The sequence below is a fragment of the Ranitomeya imitator genome, chromosome 8 (assembly GCF_032444005.1).
Source record: "Ranitomeya imitator isolate aRanImi1 chromosome 8, aRanImi1.pri, whole genome shotgun sequence".
Taxonomy (NCBI): Eukaryota; Metazoa; Chordata; class Amphibia; order Anura; family Dendrobatidae; genus Ranitomeya; species Ranitomeya imitator.
The window spans coordinates 5,504,341-5,527,533 of NC_091289.1; the positions used below are offsets into that span (position 1 = coordinate 5,504,341).

The following is a 23,193-nucleotide window of genomic DNA, read 5'->3' on the forward strand; positions in this document are numbered from 1 at the left end:
TAGGAGCTGTTGGTGTTAGAGATACGTATGTTCTGCAATATATGGACTACGGATGTCGCAGATGTGACAATGCAGACGTGTGAGACAATGTAGCAATTACTAAGAGAAGTGATATTGTGCTTTGATGTGAGTGATACACGACTTCACATCATACACAGAGAGCGACCACTGGAGAAGGACCACAGGAGAAGGACCACAGGAGAAGGACCACAGGAGAAGGACCACTGGAGAAGGACCACTGGAGAAGGACCACAGGAGAAGGACCACTGGAGAAGGACCACAGGAGAAGGACCACTGGAGAAGGACCACAGGAGAAGGACCACTGGAGAAGGACCACAGGAGAAGGACCACAGGAGAAGGACCACTGGAGAAGGACCACAGGAGAAGGACCACAGGAGAAGGACCACAGGAAAAGGACCACTGGAGAAGGACCTCAGGAGAAGGACCACAGGAGAAGGACCACTGGAGAAGGACCACTGGAGAAGGACCACAGGAGAAGGACCACTGGAGAAGGACCACTGGAGAAGGACCACTGGAGAAGGACCGCTGGAGAAGGACCGCTGGAGAAGGACCACCCGAGGGCTTAATACAAGTCAACCAGCATCATGGTGGAGACCCCGGTGACCTCTCTAGGGTTGGACAAGATCCATCTTCCTACAGATCGTTCATCCATCAAGTCTCCACAGCTCAAGATCCAGCCATCAGCTATTGGAAAGGGGAAAAAAATCTCAATTGAAAGACAAAATAAATTAATAATAACATTAAAAAAAGGATTTGGACACAATAACGTCCTGCGTCCAATTCAACATGAAACATTTGGGGAAGGATCTTCTTTTAGATGTAAAATGCTCCTGAATAGTTTTTTCTTTCACGGTTATGGAGCTGGCAGATTTCCCTCAGGTGCTGCCCATCCCCTCCACCGTCAGGTCACAGTCCTGGATCGTCCCCAGGTCCTCCCCACATATAAAGCCCAAAGATAGTGGAGTGTGGACAGAAGCGTCTGACCATGGGCCGAGCGCCGCTCTGTGCGGTCCTGGTGCTGCTCTGTGTCTGGGGACTGTGGCCTGAAAGTGGTGAGTACAGAGGAAAGATAGGAAGAAAGGACAACATACAGATACAAAGACATGGAGGGTGTATAGCACAGATACAAGAGAGATAGGAAGAAAGAACAAAATACAGATACAAAGACATGGAGGGTGTATAACACAGATACAAGATAGATAGGAAGAACAAAATACAGATACAAAGACATGGAGGGTGTATAACACAGGTACAAGAGAGATAGGAAGAAAGAACAAAATACAGATACAAAGACATGGAGGGTGTATAGCACAGATACAAGAGAGATAGGAAGAACAAAATACAGATACAAAGACATGGAGGGTGTATAACACAGATACAAGATAGGAAGAAAGGACAAAATACAGATACAAAGACATGGAGGGTGTATAACACAGATACAAGAGAGATAGGAAGAAAGGACAAAATACAGATACAAAGACATGGAGGGTGTATAGCACAGATACAAGAGAGATAGGAAGAAAGGACAAAATACAGATACAAAGACATGGAGGGTGTATAACACAGGTACAAGAGAGATAGGAAGAAAGGACAAAATACAGATACAAAGACATGGAGGGTGTATAGCACAGGTACAAGAGAGATAGGAAGAAAGGACAAAATACAGATACAAAGACATGGAGGGTGTATAACACAGGTACAAGAGAGATAGGAAGAAAGGACAAAATACAGATACAAAGACATGGAGGGTGTATAGCACAGGTACAAGAGAGATAGGAAGAAAGGACAAAATACAGATACAAAGACATGGAGGGTGTATAGCACAGGTACAAGATAGATAGGAAGAAAGGACAAAATACAGATACAAAGACATGGAGGGTGTATAACACAGATACAAGATAGGAAGAAAGGACAAAATACAGATACAAAGACATGGAGGGTGTATAACACAGATACAAGAGAGATAGGAAGAAAGGACAAAATACAGATACAAAGACATGGAGGGTGTATAGCACAGGTACAAGAGAGATAGGAAGAAAGGACAAAATACAGATACAAAGACATGGAGGGTGTATAACACAGGTACAAGAGAGATAGGAAGAAAGGACAAAATACAGATACAAAGACATGGAGGGTGTATAGCACAGGTACAAGAGAGATAGGAAGAAAGGACAAAATACAGATACAAAGACATGGAGGGTGTATAACACAGGTACAAGAGAGATAGGAAGAAAGGACAAAATACAGATACAAAGACATGGAGGGTGTATAACACAGGTACAAGAGAGATAGGAAGAAAGGACAAAATACAGATACAGAGACATGGAGGGTGTATAACACAGGTACAAGATAGATAGGAAGAAAGGACAAAATACAGATACAAAGACATGGAGGGTGTATAACACAGGTACAAGAAGGGGCGGCGGACAAGGCCGGACCACCGTCACCACATTATTCTAGGCCGCCTTGTATTGTTTTTAGGCCTCAGTAGTGATTGTTGTAAAGTTTGTATCTGCTGCCGGGAAACACTTTATTCTAATGATGACCTGGAGATGAGATTTGGAATATCGCAGCAAGAAAAGCGGAAAAAATGATGAAATAGAACGAAAGAGACTAGAAATACAAGATAGAGGAATAAATGGAGGGATACATCGATAATAGATGATAAAACAGATGATTCTTTCATCGGCTCCCTTTAATATGGGAAGTATTGGCACCTTGTTCCATCATATTTGTCCTGGAAGTTATGTCTGATTTTGTTGGTGGTCTGGGGGTCTGTGGACCTGCAGATTTGCCCTCACATTTATCTTGGATTTGTGCTGCTCCATTTTGTCTTTTTTTGTTAGATAGATAATAGATAGATAGATAATAGATGATAGATAATAGATAGATAATAGATAGATAATAGATAGATAGATAGCTAATCAATAGATAATAGATAGATAATAGATAGATAATAGATAGATAATAGATAGATAATATATAGATAGATAATCAATAGATAATAGATAGATAATAGATAGATAGATAATAGATAGATAGATAATAAATAGATAATAGATAGATAATAGATAGATAATAGATAGATAATAGATAATAGATAGATAATAGATAGATAGATAATAGATAGATAATAGATAGATAGATAATAGATAGATAGATAATAGATAGATAATAGATAGATAATAGATAGATAGATAATAGATAGATAATAGATAGATAATAGATAGATAGATAATAGATAGGTAATGGATGGATAATAGATAAATAATAGATAGATAGATAGATAATAGATAGATAGATAGATAGATAATCAATGTCTGATTTTGTTCGTGGTCTGGGGGTCTGTGGACCTGCAGATTTGCCCTCACATTTATCTTGGATTTGTGCTGCTCCATTTTGTCTTTTTTTGTTAGATAGATAATAGATAGATAGATAATAGATGATAGATAATAGATAGATAATAGATAGATAATAGATAGATAGATAATCAATAGATAATAGATAGATAATAGATAGATAATATATAGATAGATAATCAATAGATAATAGATAGATAATAGATAGATAATAGATAGATAATAGATAGATAATAGATAATAGATAGATAATAGATAGATAGATAATAGATAGATAATAGATAGATAGATAATAGATAGATAATAGATAGATAGATAATAGATAATAGATAAATAATAGATAGATAGATAATAGATAGATAATAGATAGATAGATAATAGATAGGTAAGGGATAGATAATAGATAGATAGATAGATAATCAATAGATAATAGATAGATAATAGATCGATAATAGATAATAGATAGATAGATAATAGATAGATAATAGATAGATAGGTAATGGATGGATAATAGATAGATAGATAATAGATAATAGATGGATAATAGATAGATAATGGATGGATAATAGATAATAGATAGATAATAGATAGATAGATATAGATAGATAATAGATAGATAGGTAATGGATAGATAATAGATAGATGATAGATAGATGATAGATAATAGATAATGGATGAATAATAGATAGATGATAGATAATAGATAATAGATAGATAGATAGATAATAGATAGATGATAGATAGATGATAGATAATAGATAATGGATGAATAATAGATAGATGATAGATAATAGATAATAGATAGATAGTAGATAGGTAATGGATAGATAATAGATAGATGATAGATAGATGATAGATAATAGATAATAGATAGATAGTAGATAGATAATGGATGGATAATAGCAGCACTGTGTGAGTAGATGGCTTTGAGCCGTCAGACACCAACCTTGTGTCCAGATGAAAAAAAATCAAATTCTCATGACTCTAAACATATGAAGAAGATGCGACCATCAGGGGCGACATTCTAGGGTAAGTTCACACAGGACTTTTTTGCTGCGCTTTTTTATGCTAATTTTCAGCTGCTTTTTACAGTACCAGTAAAGCCTATGAGATTTCAGAAATCTCCCGCACACATTGGTTTTTGTGTGATCAGTATTTTGTGCTTTGCTGCGTTTTTTTTGGACATAGAGCATGTCACTTCTTTCAACGTTTTTGCTGCGTTTTTTCACCCATTGACTTGAATGGGTGTTGAAAAAAACGCAGCAAAAATGCAGCAAAAACGCAGGTGTCATTATTTGCTGCATTTTTGCTGCTGAAAATCCAAGAACATTAGCCTGGAAAAAGAGAAAAAAAACGCACCAAATACGCAACAAAAAAAAGCACCATAAAACACACCTATAAGCAGCTGAAAATTTGAAAATTAGCATAAAAAAGCAGCAAAAATACGCAGCAAAAAAGTCCTGTGTGAACTTACCCTTAGTTCTGCCCCTGCAGCGTTTTATCCGTGCAGTGAAGCGCAGTATGGAGCAGGGTCATTCAGGGCAGTAGGATAAAGCGACACTAATGTTCTATGAGCGATCCCTTCTACATTAGCGAAATTAGGATTATTTAGTCTAGAAAAAAGACGACTGAGGGGCGATCTAATAACCATGTATAAGTATATAAGGGGACAATACAAATATCTCGCTGAGGATCTGTTTATACCAAGGAAGGTGACGGGCACAAGGGGGAATTCTTTGCGTCTGGAGGAGAGAAGGTTTTTCCACCAACATAGAAGAGGATTCTTTACTGTTAGGGCAGTGAGAATCTGGAATTGCTTGCCTGAGGAGGTGGTGATGGCGAACTCAGTCGAGGGGTTCAAGAGAGGCCTGGATGTCTTCCTGGAGCAGAACAATATTGTATCATACAATTATTAGGTTCTGTAGAAGGACGTAGATCTGGGGATTTATTATGATGGAATATAGGCTGAACTGGATGGACAAATGTCTTTTTTCGGCCTTACTAACTATGTTACTATGTTACTATGTTACATGTTCTGTAATGCTCTCACCTCTCATAGACCAGAACATGAGGTGTTAATAATGAGAGCGCAGAATGCAAACAACTATGTCCATGAACGGCCACTAGAGGGAGACTGCAAAGTGCGCAGCACCTAGATGTACACAGGACAGAAGATAGGAATATACAGGACTGGCCGTCTGGTAATTCTGGCAAATGCCTGTCTGGTCATGGGCCGCCTCGTCTGCTACATTGTTAGCAGAATCCGTGTTCTCAGGACCCCCACACTGTTAGGAGTTGTGATGGAACACAAAGTCGCTGACTCCGTCACTTACCCCAGCAGCCACGGGGATCATTAGAAATATTGGTCTTGTAGTAAATCTTCTTTCCTCCATCCAGGGTAATATTAGTGATAGATCCCATCTGGTTCATGGGGACGGGGACAACATGGACCTGTGTGATTTCAAATGCCAGAGCTGAATTTCAGCCCCAGTCCATACCTGAACATATATATATATACACAGTATACTGATTTACCTGTCCCAGGTACAGATATATAAAAAACTAAATCTTTTTACTATTGCGACGCTCATTTTAATAGTGGGGCCAGCCCCCTCCACACAGCGGTGGTCAGATGATGGCACGGACACGTGTGACCCCAAAGAGGAGCTGCCGGATACCGAAATCGGTGCTGATAACCGGGAATCGGGCCACGTCTGATAACTGAAATATATTACTAATATTCACTCATTTAAAGATAATTTTCTCATCCTGACATCCCCTTTAATAACGACTTACATGCCGCCGCTTAGCAGTCTCTGTTCCTCTCTTCTGGCGCATTAGGAAGGGAAGAAAGATGGATGACATTATCTTAACGAAACATTTTTTTCTTAACAGGTGCGCTGAGTGCTTCAGTGAAAGGAAGTGACGCCCGACCAGGTGAGGACATCGTGTGTAACCGCTCGTGGCCAGAATCAGAAAGTTCCATATGTCAGGAGACTTGTGGTGGTGAAGCAGAGCTCCATGTCGTAGCAGAGCTCCATGACATAGCAGAGCTCCATGACGTAGCAGAGCTCCATGTCGTAGCAGAGCTCCATGTCGTAGCAGAGCTCCATGACGTAGCAGAGCTCCATGACATAGCCGAGCTCCATGTCGTAGCAGAGCTCCATGACGTAGCAGAGCTCCATGACGTAGCAGAGCTCCATGTCGTAGCAGAGCTCCATGTCGTAGCAGAGCTCCATGTCGTAGCAGAGCTCCATGACGTAGCAGAGCTCCATGACATAGCCGAGCTCCATGTCGTAGCAGAGCTCCATGACATAGCCGAGCTCCATGACGTAGCAGAGCTCCATGTCGTAGCAGAGCTCCATGACGTAGCAGAGCTCCATGACGTAGCAGAGCTCCATGACGTAGCCGGGCTCCTTGACGTAGCAGAGCTCCATGACGTAGCAGAGCTCCATGACGTAGCCGAGCTCCATGACGTAGCAGAGCTCCATGACGTAGCCGAGCTCCATGACGTAGCAGAGCTCCATGACGTAGCCGAGCTCCATGACGTAGCCGAGCTCCATGACGTAGCAGAGCTCCATGACGTAGCAGAGCTCCATGACGTAGCCGAGCTCCATGACGTAGCCGGGCTCCTTGACGTAGCAGAGCTCCATGACGTAGCAGAGCTCCATGACGTAGCCGAGCTCCATGACGTAGCAGAGCTCCATGTCGTAGCCGAGCTCCATGACGTAGCAGAGCTCCATGACGTAGCCAAGCTCCATGACGTAGCAGAGCTCCATGACGTAGCCGAGCTCCATGACGTAGCAGAGCTCCATGTCGTAGCAGAGCTCCATGACGTAGCAGAGCTCCATGACGTAGCAGAGCTCCATGACTTAGCAGAGCTCCATGACGTAGCCGAGCTCCATGACGTAGCAGAGCTCCATGTCGTAGCAGAGCTCCATGACGTAGCCGAGCTCCATGACGTAGCCGAGCTCCATGACGTAGCCGAGCTCCATGACGTAGCAGAGCTCCATTTTGTAGCAGAGCTCCATGTCATAGCAGAGCTCCATAACATAGCAGAGCTCCATGTCGTAGCAGAGCTCCATGACATAGCAGAGCTCCATGACGTAGCAGAGCTCCATGTCGTAGCAGAGCTCCATGTCGTAGCAGAGCTCCATGACGTAGCAGAGCTCCATGACATAGCCGAGCTCCATGTCGTAGCAGAGCTCCATGACGTAGCAGAGCTCCATGACGTAGCAGAGCTCCATGTCGTAGCAGAGCTCCATGTCGTAGCAGAGCTCCATGTCGTAGCAGAGCTCCATGACGTAGCAGAGCTCCATGACATAGCCGAGCTCCATGTCGTAGCAGAGCTCCATGACATAGCCGAGCTCCATGACGTAGCAGAGCTCCATGTCGTAGCAGAGCTCCATGACGTAGCAGAGCTCCATGACGTAGCAGAGCTCCATGACGTAGCCGGGCTCCTTGACGTAGCAGAGCTCCATGACGTAGCAGAGCTCCATGACGTAGCCGAGCTCCATGACGTAGCAGAGCTCCATGACGTAGCCGAGCTCCATGACGTAGCAGAGCTCCATGACGTAGCCGAGCTCCATGACGTAGCCGAGCTCCATGACGTAGCAGAGCTCCATGACGTAGCAGAGCTCCATGACGTAGCCGAGCTCCATGACGTAGCCGGGCTCCTTGACGTAGCAGAGCTCCATGACGTAGCAGAGCTCCATGACGTAGCCGAGCTCCATGACGTAGCAGAGCTCCATGTCGTAGCCGAGCTCCATGACGTAGCAGAGCTCCATGACGTAGCCAAGCTCCATGACGTAGCAGAGCTCCATGACGTAGCCGAGCTCCATGACGTAGCAGAGCTCCATGTCGTAGCAGAGCTCCATGACGTAGCAGAGCTCCATGACGTAGCAGAGCTCCATGACTTAGCAGAGCTCCATGACGTAGCCGAGCTCCATGACGTAGCAGAGCTCCATGTCGTAGCAGAGCTCCATGACGTAGCCGAGCTCCATGACGTAGCCGAGCTCCATGACGTAGCCGAGCTCCATGACGTAGCAGAGCTCCATTTTGTAGCAGAGCTCCATGTCATAGCAGAGCTCCATAACATAGCAGAGCTCCATGTCGTAGCAGAGCTCCATGACATAGCAGAGCTCCATGTCGTAGCAGAGCTCCATAATATAGCAGAGCTCCATGACGTAGCCGAGCTCCATGACGTAGCAGATCTCCATGACGTAGCAGAGCTCCATGACGTAGCAGAGCTCCATGATGTAGCAGAGCTCCATGTCAAAGCAGAGCTCCATGTCGTAGCAGAGCTTCATGACGTAGCCGAGCTCCATGACGTAGCAGAGCTCCATGACGTAGCAGAGCTCCATGATGTAGCAGAGCTCCATGTCAAAGCAGAGCTCCATGTCGTAGCAGAGCTTCATGACGTAGTCGAGCTCCATGACGTAGCAGAGCTCCATGACGTAGCAAAGCTCCATGACGTAGCAGAGCTCCATGACGTAACAGAGCTCCATGACGTAGCAGAGCTCCATGTCGTAGCAGAGCTCCATGTCATAGCAGAGCTCCATGACGTAGCCAAGCTCCATGACGTAGCAGAGCTCCATGACGTAGCCGAGCTCCATGACGTAGCCGAGCTCCATGACGTAGCCGAGCTCCATGACGTAGCAGAGCTCCATGACGTAGCAGAGCTCCATGACGTAGCAGAGCTCCATGATGTAGCAGAGCTTCATGACGGAGCAGAGCTGGGTTTGTCAAGAGACTCCATTAGTGAATTTTTATTATATATTCTACTGAACATCTTTTCTTTATAGGTGGGAGAGGTCCGTTAAAAAATAAGAATTACGCTCGACCATGTAAGTATAAAATCTTTATTTCCATCTTTGTCTGAAGATAATAGTCAGTTATAGCTTTATAATGATACTTTATTTTTACATTTTTCCTTCATGATAGTTAGATGGAACCCGCGAAGAAGTGGATTTAGTGCCCGAACCGGTGAGGAGATGATGTGATACCCATCTGTGTCCAGAGATAGATAGATGGATAGATAGATAGATAGATAGATAGATAGATAGATAGATAGATAGATAGATAGATAGATAGATGGATGATAGATAGATGGATAGATAGATAGATGGATGGATGATAGATAGATAGATAGATAGATGATAGATAGATAGATAGATGATAGATAGATAGATGGATAGATAGATAGATAGATAGATAGATAGATAGATAGATAGATAGATAGATAGATGATAGATAGATAGATAGATAGATGATAGATAGATGGATAGATAGATAGATAGATAGATAGATAGATAGATGATAGATAGATAGATAGATAGATAGATGATAGATAGATAGATAGATAGATAGATAGATAGATAGATAGATAGATAGATAGATGATAGATAGATAAATAGATGGATAGATAGATAGATAGATAGATAGATAGATAGTAGATAAATAATGGATAGATGGATTGATAATTGATAGATAATAGATAGATGATAGATAATTGATAGGTTATAGAGAGATAATATCGATAATAAAGAGATAATAAGTAATAGACAGATAATAGAGACATAGACTTGTAATTATATTTACTGATTATCATTTCTCAATAATAGCGATAACTGCTCCCAGAACCCAGGATTACGCCCAGCCCGGTAAGGAGAAGATGTTCCTGTCCATCCTCGTCCACTCTTCATCTTACATCAGACCTCTTCTTCTTCTTCGTCTACTTTTAAGTCCCCTCTAAAATGTAAAGTTCTGTGGATTGTGTTGGCACTATAGAAATAAAAATTATTATTATTATTTACATAATGTTTCTCCTTTTTCATTTACCTCTAATTCTTCTTCTACTTTTGTTTCTTCCATTTCTTCTTCATCTTCTTAGGTTTCTTCCTTAACTTTAATTTTTTCTTCAACTCTTTGTTTTTTCTTTTTCCTCTACTTACCTTATTCCTTTTTGCGCCTTCATACTACTTATGTTTTTTTCTTCTTCGTTGTCATTCACTTACATTTCTCTATTTTTTTCTTCATTCTTCTTTTTTCAGCTTCTTATGTTTCTTCTTCATCTACTTTTGATTCTTCTTTTTTCCTCTTACGTTTCTTCTTCCTACTACTTACACTTTTTCTTTTTCATCATCGTTCACTTACGTTTCCTCTCCTCCTTCATCTACTTACTTTTCTACGTTTTCTCTTACTTCCATTGTTTCTTTTTCTTCGTCATATTACTGTTGATTCTCCTAACAATACACATTTCTCTTCTTCGTCATCACACATTTACGTTTTCCTTTCTTCTTCATGTACTTATGTTTCTTCTTCGTTGTCATCTCCTTCTTCTTTTTGGTTTACTCTTTGATACACCTTAGGGGGCTACATTAATGAGATTTTGGATTTCTATTTTGCAGCCCCCAATGTTGCCTTGCAGGGGATCGCCACCCAGTCCAGCACAAATTCATATTTCGGATATGCTCAGAACGCCAATGACGGATCTTTGGCCGCCAATTATTTACGGTCACAATGTTCTTATACAAAGAGCGAACGTGATCCCTGGTGGATGGTGGATCTCAAAGCTCCTCACAAGATCATGTCCGTGGCGGTCACTAACCGGGTCCTGGAATGCTGCAGAGAACGGATTTTTGGTGCTGAGATCAGAATAGGAAATGACCGAAGTAATGGAGGAAAGCAGAACCCCAGGTGCGATATCCTGCAGGGTATGATTGTGGGTGGAGGCCGGGATATTGCTCGACTGGTAGGGCTCCTGTAACCGATCGGGTCCTCAAAGTAGGTGCAGGTTTATGTAGCTTCATGTAGAATTCTTCCCATAATACTTTGCAGCTATCACATCACATGCTATGGTACAGCCAATCAGAAGGAATTATGAGAGCCTGTAGAAAAGCTGAGGCAGGGAATGCAGCATCCATTGTATGTTGAATCTGGATAGTGAGAGGACGTCACAGGTCAGCAATGGGGATCTGGAGAGAAAGCCATAAAACGCTGAACAAACTGTGCAGATAGTGAGTGACAGCGCAGCAGCGAAGAAGATGAGGGTGTGAGGAAAAGAGAATGATAGGGAGAGAGGCAGGGGAGCCAGTGTGAGGCCGGCAGCTGCTGGATCAGAGTGATTATCAATCACACATACACATCTTACTGGTGAATTTTAGGAGGTTCGCTCCTCGCTATGTTCCACCATTAATGATACTTTCTTCCAGGTGCGGCGTCATCTCATCCATCGAATCTGGAGAAACTCTGTCGTTCTCGTGCCAAGGAATGGTCGGCCAATATGTGACGGTGACGATTCCGGAGCGGGAGGAGAATCTAGTCCTGTGCGAGGTCCAAGTCTATGGATTACCGGCTGATGGTTCCGGTGAGTTCTACATTATAGAAGCGGAGGGTCGGAAACATCAAAATGTCCAGATAGTAACATTCTCAATGTCTTCAGTTCCAGAGGATGCGACGCCCAAGGATCTGAAGACGCCGAACGGAGGTAATGGAGGTCGGGTGACAAGAGGTGTCCTGTGGGGCATCATCATCCCCCAATATGGGCCCGTACCACTGAAATGATTCCCCTTCTTAACCTCTTACGGTCCGGGTGATTTTTAGCTTTTGCTGTTTTTCCTCCTCTTCTCCCAGGAGCCATTACTTTATGTTTCTCCATATTCATGGCCGTACAAGGACTTTGCTTCTCCAGTTCAGAAACCCTCATTTCCGCCTTCATCTTTTTGGCTTTTGTTTTGATGTAGTTCGTTGTCCGGACACGATGATTGCAGCAATAATGAACTGTAAGGATTTCACTCACTCAGCTGCGACGGCTGACACTCAGGAGACGTGTTCCTTTAAAGTTCTCTGGGTTTATTGCTTCATAAACCATGTTGCAAACAACAGAAAACAAATAGCCTTTGGTTCAGGTAAAGAAAAACAAGTGTCCAGTTCATCCGGCTCAGTCCTGAAGCCGTAACACACTCAGGAGGGTTTCACCTCCACACATATCTGCTGTGTAAAGGATTAGCCAGTCTTATAAAGAGCTAACCCCACCCAGTAACCCATCACATGATTAGCCATGTGGTCTGACATTACCACAGGTCCTGAAACACATATACAAGATTATGTGCAAGACAGGAATACTCCGGGCTACATTACAGCAACCAGGCACTTATGTGGCACATACCTCCCATCGACTACAAACCCTTTAGCCATGCTACATACCTCCCCCCTCTGCCTAAAGCCGTGGGGCTTGGCACTTCTCCCACTAAACAAGGGATTCTTGATAGGGCATCCGCATTACCGTGCAGCTTTCCGGCCCGATGTTCCACATGGAAACTGAAGTCCTGCAGGGCTAAGAACCAACGGGTGACCCTAGCATTTCTCCCTTTCGTTTCCCTCATCCACCTAAGCGGGGCATAGTCAGATACCAGTCTAAATTTACGTCCCAGCAGATAGTACCGCAATGTGTCCACTGCCCATTTTATGGCCAAGCACTCCTTCTCAACGACTGAGTAGTTCTTTTCAGATGAGGACATCTTCCTACTCAGATAGAGAACAGGATGCTCCTCCCCATGTAGTTCTTGGGAAAGGACTGCTCCCACCCCAACATCTGAGGCATCTGTCTGAAGAATAAACTCTTTCTTGAAGTTTGGGGCCATCAGAACGGGTTGCTTACACAAAGCGTTTTTCATTTCTTGGAAGGCTGACTCTGTTTCTTCGGACCACTTAACCATTACTGATTTTGTCCCTTTTAGCAGGTCAGTCAGAGGCGCAGCCATCGTGGCGAAGTTTGGGATGAACCTCCTGTAATATCCCACGATTCCCAGGAAGGCTTTAACTTGTTTCTTGGAAACTGGTTTTGGCCATGTTTGGATTGCCTCCACTTTATTGATTTGGGGTTTTATTTCTCCATGACCCACTATGTATCCAAGGTACTTAGCTTCTTCTTTACCCAAGGCGCACTTCTTCGGGTTTATAGTAAATCCGGCCTCTCTTATAGCATCCAACACCGCTTGGACTTTCTCCAGATGACTCTCCCAGTCCGGGCTAAAGATGACGATATCATCTAGGTACGCAGCAGCGTAGGCCTTATGGGGTGCAAGGACTCTATCCATAGCCCTCTGGAAGGTCGCCGGAGCTCCCTGTAGGCCAAACGGCATCCGGGCATATTGGAAGCATCCATCAGGTGTCGAAAAGGCCGTCTTCTCCTTGGCTTCCTGTGCCATGGGGATCTGCCAATACCCCTTTGTCAAATCCAAGGTGGATATATATCTGGCGTGCCCAAGCCTTTCGATGAGCTCATCAATACGGGGCATGGGATAAGCGTCGAACTTGGAGACTTCATTCAACTTCCGATAGTCGTTGCAAAACCTCCACTCTCCATCAGGTTTTGGGACCAGGACAATTGGGCTCGACCAACCGCTCTTGGATTCCTCAATGACCCCAAGCCTCAACATACGCTCCACTTCCTTGGAGATAACTTCTCGACGAGCCTCAGGAATACGATAAGGTTTCACATTCACCCGCACATGTGGCTCTGTTAGGACCTCGTGCTCTATGACCTTCGTGTATCCTGGCAATTCTGAAAACAGGTCCCTGTTTTTCTGGAGTAACTCCCGGCACTGCTGTTTCTGGGTCTTTGATAGCGTCTCTGCTATAGTAACCGCTCCAACCTCACCTTCTGGGTTGCTTAAGAATGATGGAGTTGCTGTCGGCTCTCTATCTTGCCATGGCTTGATGAGGTTGACATGGTAAACTTGGAATGGTTTCCGTCTTCCTGGTTGGTGAATTTTATAATTTACCTCACCAAGTTTCTCGACAACCTCATATGGCCCTTGCCATTTGGCCAAGAACTTGCTTTCCACCGTTGGAACTAACACCAGAACTCGGTCTCCCGGATTGAACTGCCTCACTCTTGCAGACCGGTTGTAGACCCTGGCTTGAGCTTCTTGTGCTTGGAGAAGGTGTTCTTTCACGATAGGCATCACCTTTGCAATCCTCTGCTGCATCAGGGCCACATGCTCAATGACGCTTCTGTGGGGTGTGACTTCGGCCTCCCAGGTTTCCTTGGCTATATCCAGGAGTCCTCGTGGATGTCGGCCATATAGAAGCTCAAACGGTGAGAACCCTGTGGAGGCCTGTGGAACTTCACGAATGGAAAACATCAGATAGGGTAAGAGACAATCCCAGTCTCTACCGTCTTTCTCTATAGCTTTTCTCAGCATGCTCTTTAGTGTCTTGTTAAACCTCTCAACAAGGCCATCTGACTGGGGATGGTACACCGAGGTCCTCAACTGGGAGATCTTCAGGGCTTTGCATAACTCCCTCATCACCTTGCTCATGAAAGGTGTACCCTGGTCAGTCAGGATCTCCTTTGGCAGACCTGTCCGGGAAAAGACATGGACCAACTCGCGGGCTATGCTTTTTGAGGAAGAATTTCTCAAGGGAATTGCCTCAGGATAGCGTGTGGCATAGTCCAGGATGACTAATATATACTGATGGCCCCGAGCTGATTTAACTAAGGGACCGACCAAGTCCATGGCAATTCTCTCGAACGGTACCTCAATAATGGGCAGTGGCACAAGGGGGTTCCGGAAATGAGGAGTAGGAGCAGTTAGCTGACATGTAGGGCAGGACCTGCAATAGTTCACTATTTCCCGGTGACACCCAGGCCAATAGAACCTCTGCACAACCCGTTCCTGCGTTTTTTCCACCCCCAGGTGTCCACCCAAGATGTGTGAATGGGCCATGTCCAACACTTTCCGTCTATACGGACCCGGCACTATCAACTGCTCTACCAACTCCTCCCGTATTTTCGTGACACGGTACAACAACTCCCCCCTCAACAGAAAATGGGGAAATCTTGTGTCTGCCCCCGGCTCCTGTACCACCCCGTCAATAACTGTGACATTATTAAAGGCTTCCCTCAGAGTGGGGTCCCTATGTTGGGCAGTCCCAAAATTTTCACCGGTAACTTCTAACTCCAGAATGTCAGATGTAGGGGATACTTCCTCCTCATCCCCAACCAGAACACAAAAAGGAAAACTGTCTGCCTCTGGGTGTGGCGATACCCTTCCAGGGTTCACTGGTTCCCTGCCAGGGAGCTCAGAACCATTTCCCCACAAATCCCAAAACAAACAGAAATCCCGGCCAATAATTATAGGGTGCAACAAGTCCTGAACCACGCCGACTATGTGGGACTCAGTGCCACATGCCGTTTCAATGTCCACCCTGGCCATAGGGTAGTCCTTTGCATCACCATGTATGCACCGCACTCCGACCTTCTTTCCTGGGAGCAGGTGGAGAGGAAAAGTGGCCCTCACCAGGGTCACTAGGCTCCCCGAGTCTAACAGTGCCGTTACTGCTCGACCGTTCACCTTTACGGGACACGCTTGAGGTCCCTCGTTGGATGGAGAGTTCACGCTACAGGCTGGATACGCATAGTATGAACAACGGCGTCCCATGCTGCAGTCCATCTGCTCAGTGGTTTGGGAACAACGGGCAGCTATATGTCCTGGCTTGTGGCACCTCCAACAAATAATATCACCCGTGGGGACCTTGGGCACCACCTCCCCCGCCCTTTGTGACCTTGGACGCACCACCCCTTTTTGGGACTCAGCTGCCTTCTGGGACCCCCAGTACGGCATGGGCTGCCTCCCGAAGGAGCCTTCCAACCCTTGGTATCTCTCAACCAGTCCGATCAGCTCGTTGGCATTCTGGGGATCACCCTGGGCAACCCAAGACTGTATAGGCCTCGGGAGGGAATGGACAAACCGATCCATCATCACCCGTTCTACCATCTGTGCAGGCGCAGAGGATTCTGGCTGCAGCCATTTCTGGACCAGGTGCAACAGATCAAACATTTGGGAATGAGGTGGTTTGTCCCGGTGATAGCCCCAGGAGTGAACTCGCTGTGCCCTGACAGTCAGTGTCACCCCCAAACGTGCGAGAATCTCGGCTTTCAATTTGTGATACTCTTTGGCATCCTGCAAGGTCAAATCATAGTACGCCTTCTGGGGTTCTCCCGTCAGGTATGGCGCAAGTACCTCTGCCCACTGCTCTGGCGGAAGTTTTTCCCTCTCAGCGACCCTCTCAAACACCGTCAGGAAGGCCTCAACATCATCCCCGGGAGTCATTTTCTGCAATGCGCATCTTACCGTCTTCCGGACGTGGGTGTCATCAGCCAAACCTGGGGTTGGGGCGCTCGCCTTGCCCTGGATGGCGGTTGCCAGAAGCTGCATCTGCTGCTGATGCTCCTGCTGGCTCTGCTGCATCTGCTGCCGTTGCTCCTGATGACTCTGCCGTTGCTCCTGCTGGCTCTGTTGTATCTGCTGCATCAACAGCCTGTTGGTCTCTTGCTGCCTTTTCTCCTGCTGTGACTGCATCTGGACCAAGTGTTTCAGCAGGTCCTCCATTTTCTCCGGCAATGCTTGCTGGCTTGCAACAGCCTTGACCCAGGACATTCAAAAATAAACTCACGTCTCCGCTGGGAACGCTGCCGGCATTCTCCACCAATTGTAAGGATTTCACTCACTCAGCTGCGACGGCTGACACTCAGGAGACGTGTTCCTTTAAAGTTCTCTGGGTTTATTGCTTCATAAACCATGTTGCAAACAACAGAAAACAAATAGCCTTTGGTTCAGGTAAAGAAAAACAAGTGTCCAGTTCATCCGGCTCAGTCCTGAAGCCGTAACACACTCAGGAGGGTTTCACCTCCACACATATCTGCTGTGTAAAGGATTAGCCAGTCTTATAAAGAGCTAACCCCACCCAGTAACCCATCACATGATTAGCCATGTGGTCTGACATTACCACAGGTCCTGAAACACATATACAAGATTATGTGCAAGACAGGAATACTCCGGGCTACATTACAGCAACCAGGCACTTATGTGGCACATACCTCCCATCGACTACAAACCCTTTAGCCATGCTACAGAACTTACAGTTTTTTTAAACATGTTTTAGTTTTTAAAAAAAGTAATTTGTTTGCGTGGTCATTTTCCTGGACCAGTAACTGCGTTACATTTCCATCAGTGCAGCGTGGGACAGCGGGCGGTGGGTGGCAGGCAGTGGGCAGCAGGCGGTGGGTGGCAGGCGGTAGGCGGTGGGTGGCAGGCGGTGGACAGCGGGCGGTGTGTGGCAGGCGGTGGGCAGCGGGCGGTGGGCAGCAGGCGGTGGGTGGCAGGCAGTGGACAGCAGATGGTGTGTGGCAGGCGGTGGGCAGCAGCCGGTGGACAGCGGGCGGTGTGTGGCAGACAGGGGCTTTGTGTGCTGAGCTGTTGTCTTTTTACACCATGTCGTGTTCGCCTGTACGATACAATGTGATACTGCGGTATTATTAGTGTGAAATCGACGACCTCCCTTGACGTCCAGTCACAGGTTGGGCTTCATAGGAGATTTCACATGACAAACGTGAGAACCTTCATAATGCCATGACAACTGCTTGGCATCCCACTATCATGTCACACGGGGTAATAAAGACTGTCCAAAGTGACGTCCACCATGTTGAGTCTGACTTCACAGAGGCGTTTATGAACAGCGCTGGCTCCGGTCGCATTAGTCACTGTCGGGGCCAGCGGTGTCGCACAGCTCCATACAGTGATAGCACGCGGTAAATCAGCCCCCCCATCTGCTGTAGTAACCCTCCCCATCTGCTGTAGTAGCCCTCCCCATCTGCTGCAGTAGCCCTCCCCATCTGCTGCAGTAGCCCTCCTCTGCCTTTTGTAGTAGCTCTTCCTATCTGCTGCAGTTGCTCTTTACACCTGTTGCAATAGCTCTCCTTCCATGCCTGCTACTGTAGCCCTCCTCCATCTTCTGCAGTAACCCTCCCCATCTTCTGCAGTAGCTCTTCCTATCTGCTGCATTTGCTCTTTAACTGTTGCAGTAGCTCTCTCCTGCCTGCTATTGTAGCCCTGTTACACCTGATACAGTAGCTGTCCACCTTCTGCAGTAGCCCTCCCCTGCCAGCTACTATAACACGCCCCTGCATGCTGCAGTAGCCCTCCCCACCTATTGCAGTAGCCCTCCCCACCTATTGCAGTAGCCCTCAACACCTATTGCAGTAGCCCTCCCCTGCCTGCTACTGTAGTCCTCCCCACCTGCTTCAGTAACCCTGCTCCACCTGCTGCAGTAGCCCACCCCATCTGTTGTAATGGCTTTGCCCTCCTCTGCCTGTTTCAGGATCCCTCCCTGCCTGTTGCAGTACCCCTCTAATGCCGGTTGCAGTACCCCCTGCCTGTTGCAGTACCCCTCTAATGCCTGTTGCAGTACCCCCTGCCTTTTGCAGTTCCCCCCTGCCTGTTGCAGTACCCCCTGCCTGTTGTAGTATTCATCTTGCCTGTTGCAGTACCCCCTGCCTGATGCAGTAGCCCTCCCCTGCCTGTTGCAGTTCTCCCCCTGTCTGTTGCAGTACCCCCCTGCCTGTTCCAGTAGCCCCGCCTGTTGCAGTAGCCCCCTTGCCTGTTGCAGTACCCCCCTGCCTGTTCCAGTAGCCCTCCTGCCTGTTGCAGTACCCCCTTGCCTGTTGCAGTTGCCCCACTGCCTGTTGCAATTCTCCCCTGCCTGTTCCAGTACCCCTCTCCTGCCTGTTACAGTACCCCCCTGCCTGTTGCAGTACCCCACTGCCTGTTGCAGTACCCCCTGCCTGTTGCAGTACCCCCCTGCCTGTTGCAGTAGCCCCCTGCCTGTTGCAGTAGCCCCCTGCCTGTTGCAGTAGCCCCCCTGCCTGTTGCCGTAGCCCCCCATCACCTGTTGCAGTAGCCCCCCCCTTGCCTGTTGCCCCTGCCATCATGCTGAGTTTTCTCTGCTTTTGGTCATTCCTCTGGATTGACTTCCCGATCATGAGCTGCTGATGCAGGTACTCGGCACATTGCAGTACAGGAATCGGGGATCCTCAGAGATCCTGCTGATTAGATCTTTCTGGTGTCCATCCTGGCTCGGATCTTAGGTCTTACTGACCAGTTGCTGGTTCTGGAGCACGGTGATGACTCTTACCTGATTTCTTCTTCATCTGACTCTTCTCCATAAACAGCTCCCAATGTGGCTCTTAAAGGCATCGCCCAACAATCCAGCCTGTATAACATGTACGGAGAAGCCAAGAATGCCATTGATGGATCCTTAGACAGCAACTACCTGTTCATCCAGTGCGCCGGCACCTTCGAGCAGGATGACCCGTGGTGGATGGTGGATCTGAAGTCAACGTTCAAGGTCTTCACTGTCGCTGTCACTAACAGAGGAGACTGCTGCGCCGAGAGGATAAAAGGAGCGGAGATCAGGATTGGAAACTCGGCAGAAAATGGAGGCACCCAAAATCCCATGTAAACCATTTTATTCTGCTTGACCTGCTGTAGAAGCCTCCTAATAGAGGCGAGAGGTCCTCCAGTGTGAGGGGACAGGAGGCTGATACCTGTCTACTAGGTCCATCAATGTCAGGATCCAGCAACAGCCGCTGTCAGCCCCCGTACACTTGTCTTTGGGGGGTTCTCATTCTGCTGTGGTTCTCTCCGCAGATGTGGCGTCATTTCTTCCATGGGCTACGGACAGACACTTGCCTTTGAGTGTGGCGGCATGGAGGGTCAGTATGTGACCGTCTTCATCCCTGGAGCTGAAAGGTCCGTCACCATATGTGAAGTGCAAGTCTTCGGACTTCCAAGTGAGGACACAGCCCTCCAAGCAGCAGAGGCAGGTAATGATCCACTTCGCTTGGACGCCGCCATCTCAAGAATTTTGGAAGTGCTGAGAGCCGCATCCAGCATTTGTACACTGTGCCCACGCACTGGCCCACGACTACCCGGGGGGTTCCCGCTAGGATTCTGCAGGAAGGAGTGAAGCATTGTAGTGTTTCCACTGCTGACACACATCAGTCTATGGCATTTTAGAAAGTGTCCAACCCCTTTAATGTTACCAGAACCGCCATGATGGGACAAAAAGGCCCAGAACTTGTACAACCTCCTTCTCCCTGACTGGTAGGAGAGTGAAGACCGGCGGCCCCTCACCATTTATAGATCACATTATGGTGGTCCAAATGTAAAAAAGAGGGACAGCACCACAGCAGTTGTGAAAAAAAGAACCACTTGTTTATTCCACCTCTTGCAACGTTTCGGTCCTTAAGACCTTTGTCAAGCATAATACACAAACAATCCAACCACCATTAAATACCATTTATCCCTCCCCCCTTAATTAACTAGTAACCAATGGGAGAGTTCAGTGTAATCAGAAAACATATACATATGTAATTTTAACTAAAAAGCACATCATATGAACGGCCCACCATGTATCCTAACTTTTAGTGGGATAATATCCACCCTGATCGCTCCTTCTAATTGAATCCACCCCAAAACACAACCTAATATGCAACCCACATGTTCTATTAGTAAACAAAGATCGCACCAATCCACATGGAGCATCAGCCGTGTTCATAGCAACGGGGCGTCGGGGCGTATCCAAAAGCCCCAACCATCCAATCACCTCCCCCAGATTTCCCTGACATCATAACTAGGTGTGTCAATAACGGCGCTAGTCCAATTACAGCCTCAGAGTCCTCATGTGACTTAAACGTCATGTGTCCAGCCAGCCTTGCACCGCTCATATCCATGGAGTCTCCAGAGCATTCATTACACAATGCGCATGTCCATAGCGTCGTCCTCCTCAACTCTCCTAATGCGCAAGTCACAATCCGGTGCTCCAGCACCCTTGGTACGCTGGAACAAATCTGATACACTGACGCATTCTGTCGCAGACTATCATCGGGCAATAAAACATATCCCGACAAAATAATGGAGCAAGGTGATATCCACTTAAGGTAACGATCTTAAAACCCCACAGTGCTTCAACATCTCAGGTCCACATGAAAGGATGTCACAACCCTGTCGGATCTCAACCATTCCATATGGACCTGAAATGAGAAAACACAGAGAAAGGGGAGAAAACAACAATCAAAAGAACACATATAGCAGATGTTTCCTCAACAATACGAGGGATATGGACTCTAAACGATTTTAAACAAATAAAATTCTCCTCTCATATTAATCCCCATAGTGGCTTATACATATATAATGACTGCCTAACAAGAATTCCCAGCCAGTCTCCCATGCTAGCACTTGCCTAGCCTCAAGCTGCTTAGCATTTACGATCTGACGGGGACAGGCACATTTAGCTCAATGTGGCCATTAACAAATAGCAATCATACATTACTCCCTCTATATATATTTCCAAACACGGGTACTATTTACATACATATCCATCCATAGGGAATGATATCGTAAACAGGGGGCCGATCAAAATAATGCAATAAAATGTCATACAACTCGGATTAAAAACAAAATTACACCGACGAAGAAGCCGCAACGAACCCATAGAATGTTTATAGAAGACAACTTTGTGGATAGTCAATATTCAAACCCTTTGGGGAAAGTGTATCCAACTCATATATCCACTTTAACTCTTTCCTCTTGAGAAGAGAGATCCGATCACCCCCACGTCTAAGTGGAGGTACATCGTCTATAACACGATATCTGAGCTGATTGATCGAATGACCCCGATCATGGAAATGTCGGGGTACTGGAAGGTCAATGAGTTTTTTTCTAATCGTACTTTTGTGCTTTGAGATCCTAGCCTTGACCTCCATCGTGGTCTCTCCTACGTAGTAAAGACCACACGGGCAGCTCAGGATGTACACCACAAAACTACTTTTACAAGTATAGCGTTTGCGTATTGTGTATTCCTTTCCAGTCTGGGTGTGATAGAAAACCGCCCCCTTAAGGAGATTATTGCAACTCGCACATCCCAGACATGGGAAATTACCCATACTGGGATGACTCAACGTAGTCTGTAGGTCCCTCCTTGAACTGCCCACATCTGAAACTACTAACTCATCTCTCAAGCTCCTATTCCTCCTATATGACAATAGCGGGGGAGATTGAAACTCATTGATATCCCTATGACCTCTACTTAATACCGACCAATGTCTACGAATGATCTCTGAAATTCGTCCACTATGACTATTAAAAGTTGTGATGAACGGTATCCTTCTCACAGTCTCATGAGCTGCCCTGGGGGTCAGGAGTTCACCCCTAACCTTATTCAGCGTCTTTGCTTTAAATTTGTCTAAATCCCTCTGTGGGTATCCCCTCATTAGGAATTTTTGGCACATCTCATTGAGTCTGGTATCAATCCTAGACTCATCCGAGACAATTCTCCTGACCCTCAGGAGCTGGCTCCATGGCAAAGACTCCACCATTCTACGAGGATGTTCACTGGAGAAGTGTAGAAGGTTATTTCTATCAGTCTGTTTAATAAACAGGTCAGTATGCAATAGTCCCTCATGTTTATAGACACTTGTATCCAAAAACTGTATCGCTGTTTGGGAGCTTTCCATGGTGAAACCCAGCCCAGGGTAAATGTTATTCAGGTAGGAATGGAAGTGCACAAGCTCATCATATCCCCCATCCCAAATTAGGAAAATGTCGTCGATGTAGCGTCGCCAGCCCCTAACATGGCCCCAGAACTCCGAACTGTACACGTATTCACCCTCTAGGACAGCCATATAGATGTTAGCATAAGTAGGGGCCACATTGGACCCCATGGCTGTCCCACGGCGCTGCAGGAAGTAATCATCACCAAAAAGGAAAAAGTTCCTCCTCAGGATGAACTCCAGCAGCGCCAGGGCGAAACGTGCACATTCCGGAGCCATGTCAGAGCCGGCCAACGCCACACCGACGGCAGATAATCCCCTAGCGTGTTCAATGGATGTGTACAACGAGGTCACATCAAATGACACCAACCACGTGGCCTCACTGACCTGCACACCCTCCAAAGACCTAATAAA

The 23,193-nt window shown here is 46.3% G+C and overlaps 1 protein-coding gene across 4 annotated transcripts in view; it reads left to right on the plus strand.

Moving 5' to 3' along the window:
• Window positions 1–994: 994 nt before the first annotated feature.
• Window positions 995–23,193, plus strand: part of LOC138647246 (uncharacterized) — a 37,526-nt gene continuing 15,327 nt past the window's right edge. For all 4 annotated transcript variants that reach the window (XM_069736136.1, XM_069736139.1, XM_069736138.1 and 1 more), the window contains exons 1-10: window positions 995–1,073; window positions 6,276–6,317; window positions 9,185–9,226; window positions 9,324–9,365; window positions 10,004–10,042; window positions 10,790–11,078; window positions 11,594–11,748; window positions 11,824–11,868; window positions 19,399–19,684; window positions 19,877–20,052. In XM_069736136.1, the coding sequence (XP_069592237.1) occupies window positions 1,007–1,073; window positions 6,276–6,317; window positions 9,185–9,226; window positions 9,324–9,365; window positions 10,004–10,042; window positions 10,790–11,078; window positions 11,594–11,748; window positions 11,824–11,868; window positions 19,399–19,684; window positions 19,877–20,052 (1,183 nt within the window). In that variant the 5' untranslated portion in view covers window positions 995–1,006. The remainder of the gene's footprint in view (window positions 1,074–6,275; window positions 6,318–9,184; window positions 9,227–9,323; window positions 9,366–10,003; window positions 10,043–10,789; window positions 11,079–11,593; window positions 11,749–11,823; window positions 11,869–19,398; window positions 19,685–19,876; window positions 20,053–23,193) is intronic.